Here is a 21,051-nt window from a genome sequence, read left to right on the forward strand (position 1 = left end):
TTTTCCTAAATTCCTCACCTTGGATTTTCTGTTGACTCCTCTCCATCAAATGTACCCAGCTTCTAGCTCAGAGTATAGCCTATAAAGCAATTGCAAAATGAACTGCTATATGAAAAGGAGAAATTATTTTAATAGTTTTGGTTTATGCCTGGAGCTGGTTAGTGGCCAAACTCTATCCCAAAGTCCCCCTCTTTTATTTCCTCATTGTTCTTTCAGCTTCAAGTGTATGAAGGACCCATCTTACCTTCTTGTGCTGTACAGTATGTTTGTTGACTGTTATACCTATTGATGTTCTCTTTGAGCAGGCCAGTCACTGTAGGTCATAGGCAGAAGCCTTTTTGTTTGTTTGTTTTACCAGCAATCTTTTATATTACAGTAAAGAATAGAGAATGGTGATGTTCTTGTAATAGATAAACATTTGCCTCTTTTATTAGATTCCTAAATCTTGAAGAGAAAATACTATGCTTTATTCTTTGTTTTCTTTTTTTTTCCTTTTTTCTTTTTTTATAATATATTTTATTGATTTTGTACAGAGAGGAAGGGAGAGAGATAGAGAGTTAGAAACATCGATGAGAGAGAGTCATCGATCAGCTGCCTCTTGCACACCCCATAGTGGGGATATGCCCACAACCAAGGTACATGCCCTTGACCGGAATCGAACCCGGGACCCTTCAGTCCCCAAGCTGACGCTCTATCCATTGAGCCAAACTGGTCTCGGCTATTCTTTGTTTTCTAGTAGCCTCTACTCTGTCTTACTCTGTAAGGTACCTAATAAATAACCAAATCTACTGAAAATTCTAGAAAGCTTTGTGATCAGGGCATTTGGTTATTTCCTACATCCCTGCTTCCTAAACATGCAATCATATTTTGACAAGCACATTGGTCTTGTTCCACTGGTTTATCTACTTACCTGGGGTACTTAAGAAAACACACACACACACACACACACACACACACACAAAACTGATTCTCTTAGATTAAGGATCTTATTTGAAATAGCATAAGGCAGTTTTCATGTGGGGATTTAAAAAAAAAAAAGTCTTTAAAAGTTGACCACAGCAGAATTTTTTTGGGTGTGAATGACAAAATGTTTATCTTCTCTATTCTCCTTTTCCCCATCTGGTACTGCCCTACCCTTCGCCTTCATCTCGAAGCTCTTTCAGTTCTGTTTACTCTTTTCTCCAATTTCTACAATCCCAATTAGGTGTTTAGCTTGTGGTTTTACCGTAATCTAAACTGCTAGGTGGTTTTGTGAATTGGATTTTTTAAAAGCCCCAAGGTATCTTTTCTACTGTTTGCTTTTTCTCTATGGCTATATGCTCCTTCAGTCATCTCTCTTTACTTTGGGCTTTTCTCTTCACTCTGTAGATTCTGCTCCATTTTCTTATTCTCGTCTCCATTGAAAAAGCCCCATCGGGGGTCTCTGCTGTGTCACAGCAGGTTGCTGGTCAGTGTCCCTCATGGCCTAGCTCAGCTCTTGCCTCCTCTGAAGCGATGTCACCTCCCTCAGGGTTTGTAACTCATTCCCCAGTGTCCACACTGCACTGTCAATAGCTGACTTAGCCGCAGGAAATGAATACAGGCGCCAAACCACATAGAAGCCAAGTAGACGTATAAGAACACGGGGAAATACCAGAACTCGATAAGAGTCGCAGTGGGAGAATTTAAAATCACTCCTCCAGATTTTCAGGCAATCAGGTAATGAAAATGTGGCTTCTACATGGGTACAGCAAAACTTACTATTATTTTAAATACATTTTTATTGATTTTAGAGAGGTGAGGAGAGGGAGAAACATTGGTGTGAGAGAGAAACATTGATTGGTTGCCTCCTATATGCACCCCGACCGGGAATTGAACCTACAACCTGGGTATATGCCCTGACAGGAACCCAATCAGCGAACTTTTGGTACACAGCCAGAGCTAAACTTATATTGATAATAGAACATATTTAAATGCTATTTGCTAAGGCTTCTTCTATTGCTTTTTGGCTTAGAAGGCCCTTCTGTTTTCTGATGTCTGTGAAAATACTATTTTTTTTTTTATGACTTCATTTTTTACTGTGACTCATTCAATCCATCTGGAATTAATTTTGATATGAGATATGATTCTCATTCTGTTTCCAGACAGCAGTTAGCCAGTTACTCTAGTGCCATTGGTTGAATAAAATTAAATACACACACACACACACACACACACATATATACCCACACACATATGTGTGTGTGTGTGTGTGTGTATGTATGTATGTATGTGTATATATATTCTCAGTGATTTGTAATGACACCTTTATATGTATATACATGCACATATTTATAATTTTTTATGTATTCCGAAGATCTGGTTGTTTAAAATTGTGGTTCTTAGTGTTATGAATTCTCTTTACCAGTTACACAGTGTGCATCTTATTTGACCAATTTTAAGTAATAGCTCTTCACTATTTTCTTTTGCATGTGAGATTTTATTAGTGATTACAAGCTGACTTACCATTAATTATTAGTTATATTTAACCTGTTTTGGCTTACTCATGTGAAAAACTTTTAAATTTGTTACCACTATTTAAAAAACACTGGGTGTTTCAGCTCTTCCAGAAAAAGTCAGAGGATGCCCTCGAGACTGGGCCTACATTCCCGTGAGGCAGGATGTGCTGGAGCTGTGGTGGCAGCCTTCCCCTCTGGAGCACATAGGCTTTCTGGTTTGCCACTGCCCCACCCGCCTTAATGACTTCCTCTTCCAGCTTGCTTTATTCATTATATTGCTACCCAACCTATTGATATATTATTATATTAGTACTTGAGTTTGTAATGCAGTTTTATAGAAAAGTTTTTATTTGTACTTAATTTGATAGAGCCTTTTGTCTTATGTTATGCAATTATCTATCATCCATCTATGCCTAATATGCAAATTGCTCCCTCTGGAGTTTGCTTGCTTGCTATGACATGTGCTGACCACCAGGGGGCAGCTGGAAGACCCATTTGGCCCTGATCGCCCAGCCAGGCCTAGGGACCCTACCTGTGTACAAATTTTGTGCACTGCGCATCTAGTATATTATATATGTATAATCCATACACATATGTATTATATGTATAGCCTATATTGCAGTGTTAAAGAAATATTCATATTGTTTCAGCACAAAAAGTTATATGAGCACAAAGAAACAATAATGCTCTAGAGGGCATTAAGAACAGATGCAGGAAGAAATAATTATGTAAGTCGCTTACAACTCAAAAACAAAAACACAGCAGTGTTTGTATAATACCATAGTCTGTGTGAATGAATGTATTTGCATTCTCGGTGGAGGGTGTAATGTTGTTCCGTGGCTAAATTCTTTCTTCACGAAGCTTTGATATCTCCCTATTCTTTCATTCCAAACTTGACCCACGTGTTAAGTTCCATCCCCCGTTGTTGCTGAGTGTGCTGGGTGTTTTGATGCTGATTTTAGCATCATTCCTTCTTTTGTCCCATGCTGTGATTCAGAAGAAATCATGAGTAGAAATGTTCTCCACATTCCTGGTCAGAAGCAATCTGCAAAGATAGTGAACCTTTTTTACTTGGTGACCTTGCGTTGCAGTAATCTTGTTGTAAATGCAGCTGCATGGCTTCCATTCCTGCGCTCTTTCAACTATGCAAACATGCTCCGAGAGTGCTGGGACTCCGGGCAGTGAGAGTCCTAAGTGGCCATGACTGGAACTTGAGTCTCCTGACACACCATCCAGGGTGTCCTGTACGATATCAGCTTTTTTATTTTTTATTTTTATTTATATTTACTTTTGAAATTGATTTATTTGAGAGAGGGGAAGAAGGAGGGAGGAAAGGAGAAAGAGAGGGAGGGAAGAAGGGAGAGAGAAAGAGAGAGATTTGTTGTTCTAATTATTTCTGCATTCATTGGTTGCTTCTTATATGTGTCCAGACCGGGAATTGCACCTGTAACCTTGGTATACTGGATCCATGCTCTGATCAACTGAGCTACCTGGCCAGGGCTATATCAGCTTTTTAAAATAGTGTAGATTTTGAAATAATGGACACATTTTTGTTTTACTTTATTTTTCTGTTACTATGATAGTTGAGGAAGAATATAATCATGAAAAGCAAAAGACAGAGGAGGCATATATTCATGCCTTAAACTTAAGAAAAAATGGCTTTACATTAACCCTAGGGCAGTGGTCAGCAAACTCATTAGTTAACAGAGCCAAATATCAACAGTACAACAATTGAAATTTCTTTTGAGAGCCAAATTTTTTAAACTTAAACTTCTTCTAACACCACTTTTTCAAAATAGACTCGCCCAGGCTGTGGTATTTTTAAAAATATATATATATTTTATTGATTTTTTACAGAGAGGAAGAGAGAGGGATAGAGAGTTAGAAACATCGATGAGAGAGAATCATTGATCAGCTGCCTCTTGCACATCCCCCACTGGGGATGTGCCCGCAACCAAGGTACATGCCCTTGACAGGAATCGAACCTGAGACCTTTCAGTCCATAGGCCGAAGCTCTATCCACTGAGCCAAACTGGTTTTGGCCAGGCTATGGTATTTTGTGGAAGAGCCACATTCAAGGGGCCAAAGAGCCGCATGCTGACCCGGCCCTAGGGTATAAAGAAAAAGTGCTGCTGTTTCAACAAAAGTTTATTCGTACACATGGGTCCGTCATAGGATACGGAATGCTAGGATTGGATCTATGAGGGAGCTAGTGCAAGAAATACTTTCTGATGTTCTTGAGAAGAAAACCAAGGTTCTGTGGTGGAACTGTGTGTGTGAAGTTGTGTAGCTAGTTTGTAATGAAACTTGGAGGAGGAATAGGAAGAAACTTCAGTTCCTGAGTCTGTCTCTTATCCATCAGTGTAGGTTCTTCAGCTGAGCTGGGAGCTCCTGACCTAGGGTCCCACCGGAGCAGTTTGTAGTCCCCACATAGTGGAAAAAAAAAATAACGATCAATGCAAAGGGATAGATTGTATGTGCTTTATTCAGGCCCCTTGCCTACTCCGAGAAAGACCATACCAGAAAGGGCTGGACTGGTTCATTATTTTGGCTTTAGAAAGGGGAAGTTGGAAAACAGGGAAGAGAATGTTCCTTTCCAGGAGGCACTGGAGAGTCGGGGGGAGCTTGCAGTTAGTGGAAACATTTTGACAGCATGAGGACATAGCGTGCTCTCATTGGTGCTCAGAAATATTTATTTAAAAATCTGCTTAAGTTGGCAAGCAGTGTGAGGGTAGATAGTTTTTTCCTCTCGATTGATTAAAATGTTGATTACTTGTTTTCTCAGAGAGCTTCTATAGCAAAAGAAAGCAAATGCTAGTTCTAGACAGTATCAGAGAGATGTTTGTAACATTAACCATAGGCCCTTCAGATAGTGTTCTAAAAATCACTGCTGGGGTTAGGAAAGTCGATGGCATTTCTTGTTAGAGGATCTTATTGTTATATCCATACTGGAGACAATTAGGGAGAACTTCCCCACCCCCATGTGATTATTATTATTATTATTATTATTATTATTATTAATATAGAGAAAAAACTCAGTTTTAAGTGAATTCCATTTCTGTGCCAAAATCTATATCAAGTTTGCTTTTAAAAAATGTTTTTATTGGTTTCAAAGAGGAAGGAAGAATGAGGGAGAGAGAGATAGAAACATCAGTGATTATAGAGAATCATTGATTGGCTGCTTCCTGCACGCCCCCGACTGGGGGCTGAGCCTGCAACCCTGGCCTGTGCCCTGACCAGTAATGGAACTGTGACTCCCTGGTTCATGGGTTGACACTCAACCACTAAGCCACATTGGCTGGGTGCAAGTTAGCTTTTTTAGCCTTTATATTCTTATTATATATTCTTCTTTTACATTTTTTAAAAATATGGGATAAGTGACATGGCATTAATTCTAAACACTGATAAGTATGAAGACTTGGAAAATAACAGGGTTGGAATAAAGCCCATTCAACAGAAAAAATAAAGAAAAAATAAGTGGTTCTTCAATTCTAATGCTGTCTTGTGTGTTTTTTTTTTTTTTTTTGTAATATATATTTTATTGATTCTTTACAGAGAGGAAGGGAGAGGGATAGAGCTAGACATATCGATGAGAGAGAATCATCGATCAGCTGCCTCTTGCACATCCACTACTGGGAATGTGCCTGCAACCAAGGTACATGTCCTTGACCGGAATCGAACCTGGGACTCCTCAGTCCGCAGACCAATGCTCTATCCACTGAGCCAAACCTGTTTTGGCTAATGCTGTCTTGTTGATGAATAATCAGTGGTCTGATACAGATAGATTTTTTTTCAGATAACTTCACTCTCAGTGGCACTTCTTTTACTTTCAGATTATTTTTCATATTTTGAACTTCCCTGCGAATTTACTACGTGCATGCATTTCTTTCCTGTTTAATCATAGTTGTCTGTGTTTTTCTGATTTGTAGGAAGAAAAAAAGAAGTTTGACAAAGAGACAGAGAAGAACTATAGCCTAATTGATAAACATTTGAATTTATCAGCAAAAAAGAAAGACTCACATTTACAAGAGGTATTGTTTTTACTTTTCTACTCATTCGTTTCTAGATTTGAATAAGCAGTGCATGTATTTTTAAAAGTTTTATTAATTTTATTGGGGGTAACATTTATTAATAAGATTATATAGATTTCAAGTGTACAGTTCTATAACATTACCTGTATATTGCATTGTGTGTTCAGTCAGGCCTCTTTCCGTCACTATATATTATTTGTATAACTTTTTTTAAAAGGTGTTTTTATTTTAAAAACTTTAAAAAATATTTTTTATTGATTTTAGAGAGAGAAGGAAGGAGCAAGAGGGAGTGGGAGGAGAGAGAGAGGGAGAGCGAGAGAGGGAGAGAGAGAGAGAGGAAGAAAGAAACATTCATGTGAGGGAAAGGTAGATCAGTTGCCTCCTATGCGCCCCCTACTGGATAATCTATCAACCTTTTGGTGCATGTAACTTAAAAAACTTTCCATGTAGGATATTGGAGATGGAAAAAAATGAACATGTACTTCCCTGAGTGAAGGAAAAGGAGTTCTTGTGGAACGAGACACAGAGTAATTAATACATCTTACAGTGATCAATCCAGTGTGGATTCATAGTATTACAATCTTGGGTTCTCAGTATATATTCACAGGAACAGTTTTAAAGATCATTAAAGATCAACAGTTACATTATTTTCAGGAATTGAGTCACTGAATAGCTTTCAAGATTTCTTGAAGAAATGAAATAAATTGAACAAGCTCAGAGGCCATTTTGCTCTTATGTGAAGGCAGCATTAATCTTATTTAATGCGGAAGATTCAGGAGGTTCCATTTCATTAGAAGGAGAACATCTGTTTTCCCTTTGTTAATAGACTCATTGTTTTTTTTTTTTTTTTTTTTCTTCTGAGGGAGTTGTATGTAAGGAGAAAGGAATTTGTATCTTATCTCTCATTTTCTCGTTCTCTTTTCTAAATTTCCTGCCACTTTTTTCTCTCTCTCACACACACTTGAATGCAAACGCAACGGTTTTTCCATTTGGAACATATGCTTTCCTTAAAAACAATCCTGTGTGCAGCTGTTAGGCTCTTGGCTCATCCTACAAAAGTGTGATTTTTTTCTTCTTCATTTGTTCATTTTTAAACACATAAGGAATCTGACATAATTTACCGCTACAAGATACACGCTTTGAGGGAGCGTAAAAAAGGCACTAGCAACATGAACTCTAGTACAAACCTGGGTTATTTTTAAACAGCAGCATGTAGTTGGAAATTGTGTGCATTCATTTTGACCTTATCCACATGTCACCCTTCCTTTTGTCCCTTTAATACCCTTGACGGACATTTGGGTGGCATTTGACAGTTTGGAAAAGAGAAAGGAGCTTTTATGTCACTTAATCCGAACTACAATACTGTACTGGGCAGGTAGGGCTCCCCACATTCTCTGCTTGTCCCATAGAGAACCACACCCCTGCCCTCTGTCCATTTTGAAGTGACAGCTGTTGTTTTTATAGGTTCTCTTTATGCTGCCTCCCTTCTCCCCTTATTTTTGTTTTCAGGTATCCTGAAGGGATTTTCATGCCCCAAGTTAATTTCCATTTCCACTGCACTATTGAATTAGGTATCTCCTTCTAAACATTGCTTAGACAAAATCTTTAGAGTCATACTTGGCCTTCTCCCTTACCTTCTCCCTTACCTCCACACCCAGCCTGCCAGCCTCTGTCTTCTTTAGTTGCAGAATATACTCAGAATCACCCTGGTCCAGCTGCTGGCATCTCTCAGCAGATTTCTGCAGAAGCCTCTTACGTGGTCCTCCTGATTCCACCAATGTATTCCCACAGTCTGTTTTCTATGGGACAAGCTGAGTGCCCCTTCCTGTGGTTCCTCTTCTCCAAACCCTTCCCACAGCTCCCTCCCACCCCACCTGTGCTCACCCCCACATGACTGCCTGGCTCTGACTGGACTGGGACAGGTGGATTCTGTGCACAGGGCCTCTGTATTTGGTCTTCTTACTGTCTTGTGTGTTTCTAACCCAGATCCACATGCCTCACTCCTTCACTGAGAAAAAGCAGGCCGCGGGCCATCCTTGGCCTGTGGGCTATGGTTTTGCTGACTTGTGATCCAGAGTTTTTCACTCCTCACTGCCTCTCACTTGACCAGCCTCCGTTACTTGAATGCAGGCAGACGTCCAAGTGGAGCAGAACCGGCAGCACTTTTACGAACTGTCTCTCGAATATGTGTGTAAGCTGCAGGAGATCCAAGAAAGGAAGAAGTTTGAATTCGTGGAGCCTGTGAGTACTGTAGCCGGTTGTCCTGCTGGATTTTTGTGGTGTGATGGAAATGGTTTTTTGTTTCAGCGTTCATGTTTGGTTTCTAGAGGCTGCAGTGCCCACCTGTGAAGCAAGGCCCCATACATTGTACAGGGTGGACACCCAGCCGTGAGGCCAAGGAACGAGTCACCGACACATCAGTCAGGGGTCCTTAGCCTCGTCTGCAATGGGTGTCATTGCTTTCGCTGCGTGGACTCTAGGATGCTGCCGTGAGGGGCAGATCCTCCCTAAGTGAAAGCCCCTGTAAGAGAAACGATACCGGGATGTGAGTGTGAGGGATAATACTCACTCTACTCACGCTGGTTTCTAAAGCAAGTACACCAGTCCAGACTTGGGTACTCTCAACAATTACTGATAAAAAGATGATTTCTCAGACAAGTCCCAATGCTAATGCCAACCTAAGTTAAAAACCAGCGTGTGGAACATTTGAAAAACTACTCTGTGAGTTTTCCTGAGATTGCTTTATACCTATTTTAGAAACACATGACTTTTGTTTGTGCTTATATAGATGCAAGAGGCCCGATGCACAAAATTCGTGCAAGAGTAGGCCTGCCTTCCCCCGGCTGCTCTCACCCGGGACCCGGGCTTCCCTCGCAGCCCCAGCTTCATCCGGAAGGTCCTCGAAGGACATCTGGTCTAATTAGCATATTACACTTTTATTATTATAGATATTACAATAGCTTCAGTTCTGTATATATTAAAGGTTATCATGAATATATTTATATTCTGAGTAGAATGTAAGCTGTACTTCATTTTTTAGCAAAAAAAATTTAAGAAACACTAGAATTTGATTGACAGTATTAATTTTAATATAGTGCCTGGTTTCTTTTTAAAACAGCCTCATTGGTACAGTATAATTTCACATGCCTTACAATTTATCCATTCTGTATATACTTTTGAGAAACAAACAAACAAAAAGAAGTAATGATTGACGAAAAATTGGCATTCATGGGAGGTATGGTCCAGGTGGAGTAAGAGAATTAACCTAAATTAGAGAAAAAAATTTTCTTTCTTAGAGCTTTCTTCTCCTCTGAGATAATGCACGGCATTTACTGAGCCTTTACAGTGCTCATTGTTCAGCTCAGTGTTCTAAGTCCTTTCCTGTGTTCCTGCAGTTTTATTCCACAGAATGACTCAATGAGGAGATATGTTTGTAATCTCACTTAGCAAATAAGCAAATGGAAGTAGAGTCGGTTTCAGTACTTTGGCCAAGGTCACTTAAGGGCGCCGAAGTTGGGAATTGACCCCTCGTGGCTATTGGAGGTCAGAGTCCCAAATTCCTAACTGTTCACCACGTGACATTCTGAAGAAAATGGATTTCAAGATTTCCTCAACTCTCACCCCAAATCACTTTTGCTCACTTAAGTTTCACTCACATGTGCGGCAGCAGCGGCTGCCTTCTAATGGAGAGGGGCAGGTGGAGAGCTGGTAGGAGACCCAGGGCTTAATTACTGCTCCTCTCTGCCCCTCTCTGCCCAGCGACTGAAAGTCCTTATTGACAGGACAGATTGCACTACCCTGCCTGCCATTTAGCGCTTTGATTCTGTGATTTCACTTTCTGTATAGATTCTGTCAACCTACAATGATAAAGTTTCAATGATAAACAAATATAGCAATTTTCTCTACTAAAAAGAACAAATGGACTTTTTTTCTTCTATATATTGTACTATAAAAATTGCATGTCTCATGGCTCTGATATTTAAGGGGGGAAAAATCACAAATCATTTTTTAAAGGGCAAATTAGTTGCATTTGGATTTAATTGAGTTTGTGCGATTTCCTTTTAATTATTTTACTTCATTAGAATCACTGTGAGATTAGGGGAAAATACGTGGCTGTTTTTATTCTTTTTTTTTTCCTCCTGAGTTTTTTGGTGTTAATGTCACTCTTCCTTTTTTTGTCCTAGATGCTGTCATTTTTTCAGGGAATGTTTACTTTCTATCATCAGGGCCATGAACTTGCCAAAGACTTCAATCACTACAAAATGGAACTGCAGATCAACATTCAGAACGTAAGGAAATGAAAGCTTTCGGGTCTTAGAAAATGTGAGAGATGTGCGCTTTTGATAGGCATTTGTTACATGCAAAATCTTAAATCCAATATCAGTCTGATCTGTTGGTATTGAGAAACTGAGGCTGCACTGCCACCTTATGGTCAATGAGCATAACAAACCTCTCTTAACTGGGTGAGGCTCAGGGAATTCTGCCACCTAGTGGCTCTTTTTAAAAAAATTTCATGCAATTTATTTTTCTTCCCTTGTTTCCTAAAAAGTCACCAAGTATGTTTTAATTTTTCCAGTTTTATTGAGATATAATTTCCAGACAACACTGTAAGTTTAAGATGTACAAAACACTTGACTTCCATATATGGCAAAATGCTTACCACGATAAGTTTCGTTAATATGTTACCTCATATAGCTACCAAAATATTTTTTTTTCCCCTTGGGGTGAGAACTTTTTAGGATCTCCTCTCCTACCAACCATTTACATATATCTGAGAGCAGTGTTAACTGAAGTCACCCCACACTCTGGGGGGTTGTCCTAAGGAGAGCCTTGGTTACGCAGCCCTGAGCCCTCTGTGTACAACGCATAGAGCACTTCGCTGTAGCGTGAAGGCATTTCAGTGGTAAGGATCCAAGTTGCTCCTCTCTAACCTGTGTAAATGTTAGTTGGATTTTACTCCAAGGCGGACTTAGGGCACATGAGGAACTTCTCTCCGTGTTGTAAGCCTATTCACTAATAGTTTGGGTTCACGGTGGCTGTTTGCTTTGTTATTTTCCTGGAAAACATATGCTTGTAGTAGGAGAACTTGATCTGTTAAGCAGTACAATATGTGTGATTTTGATCAGGTGGTTGGATGTTGATTCTCTCAATATTTAAATCGATGTTGGACGTGTCCTTGTGGACAAGCCATTCAGGTTCTATTTAGTGTAACTGGAGGCCTTGTTAACCACATGGCGAGTGAGCTTCTGGACAGACGGCTAGCACGTAATCAGAGGCATACAGGTTGAAGGGTAGGAGTCTCTGTGATGTTTGCTGCCTGGCTTTCAATTTCTTAAAGTCTTAGAAACTGAGGATGAAAAGTTTTTGTTTAGATTTGGTTTCTACTTTTTTTCCTGTATAGTTCCCTACACTTAGGAACGTAGACAATGAAATCTCTTGTGTTTTGTAATTTGTGTTAATGTGTGTGTATCCATTGTTTACACATTCAGCTGAATTAAATGACTAAAAGAGTAAGTTCCATTTTCCCTAGCATTCTTTTATGCAATAGAGTTTTTAAAAATATAACATGTATATGTATAGGTTAGTCCTAATTTAATGATCTCTGTAGGTGCTAGAATGTTTAGAGTCTAATGATACTGTGATTTTTCAGAAAACTTCTTCAGACAGCAGAACACAGGGTTGTAAAAAGAACATTGCATAGTTAGTTTAGAAGAATAGATTATAATCCTGATTTATTTTGTCTCCTCCACTAACTGGCTGTATAACTTGTAGAAATTCATTTTTTTCTCTCTGGACCTCATTTGTCAGGTGCAGGAATGGCCTGGATGAGACCTACTCATATCTTGGCCATTCATTTCATTTCCTAATCATGTCAGCTTTTAGCATATTAAAGGGAAAACTCCATAATGCCACACAAAAATCCCAGTTGTGTTATTTTCTTTGCTGTATATATTTATTTATTTAAGGAAATATATGCACATGTTAAAACCAAATCTTAGACTTAGCTACCTGTGTGATATAACATTATAGTTAATCTCGGCCAACTTTTTAGTATTTTACAATAATAAAAATAGCAATACTATTTTATAATCAGAAAAAAGATAAAAGTTATTTAAAAGGCAAAACAACCTATTTTCTCCAATTTGATTCACCTTTTCTATAAAATGCTTTGATTGTTGTTTTTTTTTTTTTTTTTTTTTTTTTTGAGAGAGATTGATTCTTTATCTATTTTCCATGAATAATAAATGCAAAACAAAAAAGAGCAGATGACTTTTAGAAAATAGATTATGTATCCCTGGCTGGTGTTCTCAGTGGTTACAGTGTTGGCCCTCACACAGAAGGTTTGATTCCTAGTCTGGGACACATACATGGGTTGCAGGTTCATTCCCCATTCAGATCGGGGCGTGTTCAGGAGGCAACCAATCGATGTGTCTCTCTCACATTGATGTCTCTTTCTCTCTCTCTCTCTCTCTCTCTCACTCTCACTCACTCTCAGTCACCCCTCTCCCTCTCTTCCACTCTCTAAAAACCAGTGGGAAAAATATCTTTGGGCGAGGATTAATAACAATAAAAAATTTAAAATTTAAAATAATAAAAAGATTATGCACACGAATGTAAATTTCATAAAAATTTAAAGCATATTTTAAAAAATCAACTTTACATTTCTGTGATCTCTTTCCCCAGGGAAATATGGGGAAGGAGAGTAGAATAGAATTCTTGGAGGAAGGTACAACTTGAGAAATTTTAGGTTTCATGAAGAGTCCCTAGAAGATAGGAAGAATGGTTAAAAACAGTTTAAGAATATACAGCCGGGGCTCCTTGGGTCAGAAAGGATGGATCTCTCAGAGGATTAGGGAGCATGTCAAAACACACAGGTCAAATCCAGGACCATTTGAACATAAATAATGCAAGTATTGAGTAAATACCGTGTTTCCCCGAAAATAAGACATCCTCCGAAAATAAGACCTAGCTCATGGAAAGATAAGACATCCCCTGAAAATAAGACCTAGTGCAACTTTGGGAGAAAAAATTAATATAAGACACTGTCTTATTTTCGGGGAAACAGGGTAGTAATGTGTGTGTATATGCTCACGTCTGTACATATATGTGGTATGCACATATATATGTGTCTGTGTGTATATATATGTCTATGTATAAAACAGAGATGGAAAGAAGTGAGTGTGGAAAGAAATCCCAGCAAAGTGACAAGGCGAATAAAGCCAGGGTGTGGTCAGGTTGAGATAAGAAACCCTGGATTCAGGAGGATGGGAAATGGCCCTTCACATGTGAGCCCCACCCGCTTTGCGGCTTTGTAAGTACTTTTAACACATTTCCAGATCTTTTATTTTTTTTTGTACTTTATTTGTTTTTCTTTTAGTTATCTTGATTGTCTAGAGTATTACCAATATCATTGTTCCCTCTCCCCTCCTCGGTTCCTGCCCCACCCCAGGCCTTCACCACCCTATTGCATTTCTCTGCAGACCCGTTTTCCCCATTACAACCACGTCTGTCAGACTCCCCACCCCCCTAAAAATGTCTACATTCTCCCGTTTTTCTGCTCTTAGGACCCTTGGTGACCCCTTTCATTATAGGGAGGTGAGGGATGACTTTCAATAGTAATTTTTTCGTCTCAGCAGTTTTTCGAACTAATACAGTTATTTGTGAGAGTGGACGAGAGCGAGGTCCGGCCAGACACCTGCTGGTGCTGACTCCTCAGTCACCTTGGAAATGGTGCCCCTCCCCTTCCTGTGCTTTGTTAGTGTAAACGCTTGGCAGAGATATTGTGTTCAGAAATGAGATTTGTCCCCTCAGCTACAGGAGACATTATTTGTCGGTGAGATTCCCCGCTCCCCTCCCCCATTTCTGAGGAGAAATGTCATTTTCAAGTGCAGTTGCCTTAACCTGGAAGAAACGGCGCTCATATTTATCTTTAGAAGAAGGAAGTTTTTCAGGTTCTGAGCACTCGGACGTGTTGCTAGCATAGTGGTGATAAGGAGTCAGGATGATTGTTGTGAAGCAGAGACTTCCAGGATCGATGCTTTATGACCCGCATTGTGACAGACGCTAAGAGTTAGTAGAATCGTGAGACGTGGATGCAGGGATTCTCATGTTGAGTAATAGAATTAATCTTGGTGTTGGTAAGCTTCTCAAGTAAGTAATCTCTAGTTACTTTGATTTGTTGTTTTACCACTACCTCTTCCCCCTTTTCTTAACAAAGAGGCACACTGGAAAGGCTGGGTACATTATGAGAAATTTATAGAAAAATGCTACAAATGTAATTATAGTTATGCAGACACTTAAATATATCCATGAAAAAACAAACATAAAAAACTCGTGTAAGAACTTAAAACATGCCTGTGCTTTTTATCCATCTCAGACTCGGAATCGTTTTGAAGGAACGAGGTCGGAAGTGGAAGAGCTTATGAACAAAATCCGACAGAACCCCAAGGACCACAAGCGAGCCAGCCAGTTCACGGCCGAAGGCTACCTGTATGTGCAGGAGAAAAGTAAGAGGCCGCCAGCAGGAGGGCGACTCCTCAGGAACTGTTTTAAAGCTTGTTATTGTAATGATTGTGTTTTTGGAATAATTGTTCCTACCACCTTGCCTCCTCCCATCTAGAAGGTGTATCTGCGTTTTTTTTTGGAAACACATTCCTGCTCCGGGGGGGGGGGGGGGGGGGGGGGGTGTGTGTGTCTGTGAGCTCTGGGCTTTCGGTCCCACCCCTGAGTTCTGCACCAGGCTCTGGGGGGGTCTTCTTCATTCCCCTACTCTCCTAATACCATCTCTCTCTCTCTCTTTCCCTCTCTCCCTCCCTCCCTTCCTCCCTCCCTCCCTCCTCCTTTTTCTTTTTTTTTTTTTTGCTGGTTTGTTTCCTTGAGCTGTCTTACCTGCGGCTTACTGGGTTTTTCCTCTTTAGTAATGTGGAGCTCTGCAAGTTTGCTTATTTCCGAGGAAACATAGAAAGTTCTGTTTTCTTATTTCTTGTGCCAGGGCCTGCCCCATTCGGGTCCAGCTGGGTCAAACACTACTGCATGTATCGGAAGGCGGCCAAGAAGTTCAACATGATCCCGTTTGAGCACAGATCCGGTGGGAAACTGGTAAGTATCTGATGTCACACTCTGTTCTGTGGGAGGGAGTCTTTGACATGTCGCTTCAATGACGGTCATCTTCACTGATGGCGAATACATTTCCTTTTTTAGGATTAAAATGTGTTTGTGTGTTTTTTGGTTTTTTTTTTTGTTTGTTTGTTTGTTTTGTTTGTGTTCATATGTGTGTGTTCCTAAGTAAAATAGGCCAGGGAACAACACTTCATGGTTTTTCACTTGGCTGCATGGGTGTCTGTGGTCAGATGTACTGTGTTTTTGAGAGAGAGTAGAATGCTCTCACGTCACTGTTGTTGGAAGATAAACCTCGCACCTGCCACAGGTTGTCATCACAGTGTTTACACGCAGATCTGACAGAGCATGTGTATCCCTGAGACATGATAACGGGGGGTGATCTGTAATGATTTTCACTATGTTTCCCTTAGACTTTCCAGGTTCTTACTTAGGGAGGACCCTTAGTTTCCTCTTCCCATAGGAAGGAACGACAAAACCTCATAATGCAGGAGAAGAGCAGGAAGGCCCGGCGCCGGCTGCGTGGGGAAGGTGATCTCTATTTGTGTTTTCAGTAGAAGCGGCAGCTCAGAGCAGAGTTCAGAGGCCGGGGGACAAAGGTCTTCCCACCAGCGTTGAACGTCATTGGTGACACATTTTGTTTGCTGGGTGGACAGGCATACTTTTGCTAATGTGACTGCAGAGCTAACCTATGATAAAAGAAAAGCTCAGGTGGCTTAGAAAACGAACACGTTTCTGTAGTCATGATACAGACGTGGAAAATCAGGTTTATGGACAAGAGGAGGCAGTGAGCGTGCCCCTCTCCAAGGCTGATGGGGTGAGGATGGGGCCGAAGGGAGTCTGAGTTTCCTTTCAGAGCCAGCTCAAGTCCTAGGTCCTGTCTGCTGAGGGATGCCTGTTTTAGCCACCAAATAACAAAAAATACATTCTATCAATAGTGACTGTGACATTTTGAATATTTGTATATTTATCTGGAGATCCTTAGTCTAGAAAATGGTACCATGTTCTAGGAGTAGCCCGACTTCTCACAGTTCTTCACCGAGGACCTGTGTTCCTGCATTGCCTCTTTTGAATGCTTTTAGAGAGGATGGGTTAGGGAGGTAAACAAGTACCATAAAAAAATTAAGAAAAGATAAAATTCAGGATGTTCACTTAGGAAACAGGAAAACCATCTAGATTGAGTGGTTCCAGCTTTAGATGACCTGGATTGCTAATCTAGGGCCCTTTGTGTACTTCTATTATAGGTAAGTTCCAGACTGTTCTGAATTCTTTTTTTAATTTAATTTAATATATTTTATTGATTTTTTACAGAGAGGAAGGAAGAGGGATAGAGAGCTACCACGTTTCCCTGAAAAATAAGACATCCTCCGAAAATAAGACCTAGCGCATGGAAAGATAAGACATCCTCTGTAAATAAGACCTAGTGCAACTTTGTGAGAAAAAATTAATATAAGACACTGTCTTATTTTCGGGGAAACGGGGTAGAAACATCAATGAGAGAGAAACATCGATCAGCTACCTCCTGCACACTTCCTACTGGGGATGTGCCCACAACCCATGTACATGCCCTTGACCGGAATTGAACCTGAGACCTTTCAGTCTACTGAGCCAAACCGGTTTCGGCTGTTCTGAATTCTTATTGTGCTTTTTCTCATGTAATCCTTACCACACCTCTATGAGGGAGATGTTATCCTTTCCCCTTTATGACGGGGATCTGGGACATAGAGAACTTAAGTGAACTCCCAAGTTCACGTAGTTAGAATCAAATTTTTATAGGTCAAAATGGTGACATACTGGCTATTTTATTTATTTATTTATTTATTTATTTATTTTGTTTTGTTATTTTTTAAAAAAATATATTTTATTGATTTTGTACAGAGAGGAAGGGAGAGAGATAGTTAGAAACATCGATGAGAGAGAGTCATCAATCAGCTGCCTCCTGCACATCCCCCATTGAGGATATGACCGCAACCAAGGTACATGCCCCTGACCGGAATCAAACCCGGGTCCCTTCAGTCCCCAAGCCGACGCTCTATCCATTGAGCCAAACCGGTTTCGGCCATACTGGCTATTTTACATGGTATACTGTACTAGGCAATAAAAACGCACTATTCTTCTTTTTAAAAGAATACAACAAGAGAGTAATACATATTCTAGCATGCGGAAAATGCTTTGTTCATGGAGCTCTTAGAATGAGCCCTGCTGAGGTCTTACTCAACGATGTCGTCACCGAAGCAGGATCTAGAAACCCCCAAGGAAAGGAGGAGGACAAATGCGGTTAAGATTCTAAAAGGAAACTAGATTGGAAGATAATATGTAGGATAAAGAGACTTAAAAAAGTCTTTCTCTCTCTCTCCGGCTCCCAATCCAGGGTGCCTCAGTGTGCATAGGTTTGTGCTGTGGTTTCTGAGAATGTCTCAAACGATTCTTTGCAGGGGGATGGCGAGGTGTTCTTCCTGAGAGAATGTACCAAGAGGCACACAGACTCCTTAGACAGAAGATTCTGTTTTGACGTGGAAGTTGCTGACCGGTAAGTGACTGGAATTATTAGACTTCTGAAAAGAACCATTTGAAAAAAAATGATTTAAAAAAATATAGAGATAAATTGCAACTGAGATTCCCAGGGTCTGAAGAGAATGTTATCTTGTGACATGTCCCCGCCGATGTGTTCCTCACTGTGAGCTGTTAGTTGGTCTCTGCTTTTAGCCAAAGAGAGATAGCTCGATCTTGGCTGACATTTGGAGTCATTCTAAGCAGTGTTGTCACTTAAAAAAAAACCAAAAAAAAACATTGGGCCCTGGCTGGTTTGGCTCAGTGGATACAGTGACAGCCTATATGGACTGAAGGGTCAGGGGTTCGATTCTGGTCAAGGGCACATGCCCGGGTTGCAGGCTCGATCCCCAGTAGGGGGTGTGCAGGAGATAGCCGATCAATGACTCTCTCTCATCATTGATGTTTCTCTGTTTCTCTCTCTCCCTCTCCCTTCTCTGAAATCAATAAAAATATATTAAAAAAAAAATAACCTTGGCCTTTCATTGTAGATGTTGCACTAAAGGAATAATGGCAGAAAGTAAGGAAATGGGTGGCAAAGCTAAGTAGAGGTGCTGGTGACTGTTCACACAGAACAGTGTTCTTTGTTGTGTGTGGGAATTTTTAGTGTGTATGCTCTATATGTGAGGAAGAGTCTTAGATACTCTGTTAAAAGATTACTGTATTTTTCTTATGGTATGACTTTCTGTTGTTTGCTTATGAAAGAACCTTTGCCAGAGAGAAGGAAGGAAGAAAAAGTTCACCTGCTCCTATCACTTCGTGTCCGGCATTTATTTCTGTTTCTTGCGGGGGCACCGAGGGACATTGTAGTCCTGGGTTTTGCTTTGTTTTCTTTCTATGGCGGACAGCATGGCGGCCCACTGCAAGCCCTGCTTTTGGAAACAGTGGTGCTCAGATAGGGCCGTTGCATATTTGTATCATCAAAGTTTTACATATGAGTGTTGTTGTTTTTTTTTAAAGCAAAAGTTTATTTCAGGCCAGGACCTAATAATACAAAAATAGCTCATGCTTCCTCTTCCTTTAGATGATACAACTAAATCTGTGGGGTGGGTGCGGAGAGAGGAGATCTGTGATACACTTTCTAGTAAATGAACTGAGACCAGAGAGAGAGAGATGTGCCCGTAAGCACCAGGATACAGTTGGCACTACCATGAGAAGGACAGGATTGATTAAAAAAGTGAAGGAGAATGAGCAAAAGAAGTTACATTTCAAAGCCAGTGAGGACTGATTCAAAACTTCAAGAAGGGATTCCAGCTGCGTAGCACAACTCCTGTGTGCAAACACCCACAGTAACTCGTGCTGCGCCCTTTCTAAGTTCCAGACAGCGCTCTGAATTCTTCTGTGCCTTTTCTCTTTGAGTCAGGCAGATGTTATCCTCCCCCTGGATAATGAGGACCTTGTATATAGAGAACTTATTTGACCTCCCCAGGTCACGGAGCTGGGAAGGAAATGAGTGAAGACACTCCCGAATTTTGCCTCCAAGCCCCAGCTCTTATCCTCTGTGCCCCAGGCCCGAGTTTTACTTTGCAATCCTGACGTGTCCTGAGTAACCGAGGAAGTTGAGTCAGCAGTGACGCCAACTAGAAAATGTGCTGCAGGAGGTTAATCTGGTTTGTTTTGAAAGCAGGCTCCTTCTAGTACTTCCTATATATGGCTCTAATGCAGTCTATGTTATTTTTGCTTAAGTCTCTGTCTTCTCTAAAACCGTCATCACACCAAGTGCTCTTCTTCATCAGCCACGATCCTTAGGACGATTGTGACCTCTTCACCCCCTCACAGAGATTGAGTTGGGCTCGCTGTGGAGTTATCGGGAGAAGATAATACCTTGTAAGGAGACCCTTGGAAGACCTTAGAGATGATTTATCCTAGTGGTTCAAACTGGTTGATAGGGAGTCCTCTTTTCAAATAAAATTTTGTGCATATCTAAGACAAGAAAAATCTGGAAAGGCAGTGCCTGTTGCTTGGAGGTCTCTACCCCAATTCTGGGGCTTCGAAGGCATATTTAATGAAAAGTTTGAATGAAGTAGGCTCTTTTTTTTTTTTTTTTTTACTCTTTCCCTGATTTCTGGCTGGTGGACTACTGGGAAGTATAGGTAATTTGTCCCTTGTCTATTAGATCATGAATTCCATGGGTTGGGTACCCCATCTCCGTATCATTTGGTACTAGAAAACCAAATGCAGTGCTTTTTGTATGGTGGGCATTCACCAGACTTGTTCTGGATTAAATGACATCGAATTGTTGCTTAGCAGCGATAGAATTGGGATTAGATCCCGTCAAGCAACTGCCAGTCAGCCGTTCTTTTCTCCTGGACCACACACAGCACCGAGCTCCAGGGTGTTCATTCTGCTTGAAGGAAGTGAAGGTAACCCATTTTTCGAGCATGCGAGGCTTGTGAATGGGTTTCTGATGGGATTTGTACAGAGTTCTTGTTGGGTACCTTCATATAGCAATTTCACAGCTGATCGCACATGTTTACTCTAAATATATTGTATCTTCTGGTATTAATTGTTGCTGCTTTTTATTCCTTGTGTTGGAAAAGGAGTCGGGTAACATGGGCTTGGGTAGGGAATCTTTTTTTCTGCCAAGGGCCATTTGGATATTTATGACATCAGGAGGGCCATACAAAATGATCATCTTAAAAATGAGCCTGCTCTGTTTGGTCAAACGTTTACTTAACTCACTCCTAATGCCTCAGCAGGGCCGGACCAAATGATTGTGTAGGCCGTCTACAGCTCGAGGGCCGGACATTCCCCACCCCTGCAATAAGCGATACTTCCTAAATGGCAAGGTGGAGCCTGAGCTTGCTTTGGTTTGTGTGCGTGTAAACACAGAGCTTTCACTTAATTGTTGCATGAGTTCAGATCACCTTTGATTC

General features: G+C 40.6%; 1 protein-coding gene across 1 annotated transcript in view; it reads left to right on the forward strand.

Moving 5' to 3' along the window:
• Positions 1 to 21,051, forward strand: part of ARHGAP10 (Rho GTPase activating protein 10) — a 240,111-nt gene that overhangs the window by 91,346 nt on the left and 127,714 nt on the right. Inside the window, exons 5-10 of the mRNA XM_084884902.1 lie at positions 6,407 to 6,508; positions 8,639 to 8,749; positions 10,693 to 10,797; positions 14,886 to 15,015; positions 15,501 to 15,607; positions 18,061 to 18,155. Coding sequence (XP_084741028.1) covers positions 6,407 to 6,508; positions 8,639 to 8,749; positions 10,693 to 10,797; positions 14,886 to 15,015; positions 15,501 to 15,607; positions 18,061 to 18,155 — 650 coding nt within the window. The remainder of the gene's footprint in view (positions 1 to 6,406; positions 6,509 to 8,638; positions 8,750 to 10,692; positions 10,798 to 14,885; positions 15,016 to 15,500; positions 15,608 to 18,060; positions 18,156 to 21,051) is intronic.

This window comes from Pipistrellus hanaki (genome assembly GCF_964339955.1).
Source record: "Pipistrellus hanaki genome assembly, chromosome: 5".
NCBI classification, from domain to species: Eukaryota; Metazoa; Chordata; class Mammalia; order Chiroptera; family Vespertilionidae; genus Pipistrellus; species Pipistrellus hanaki.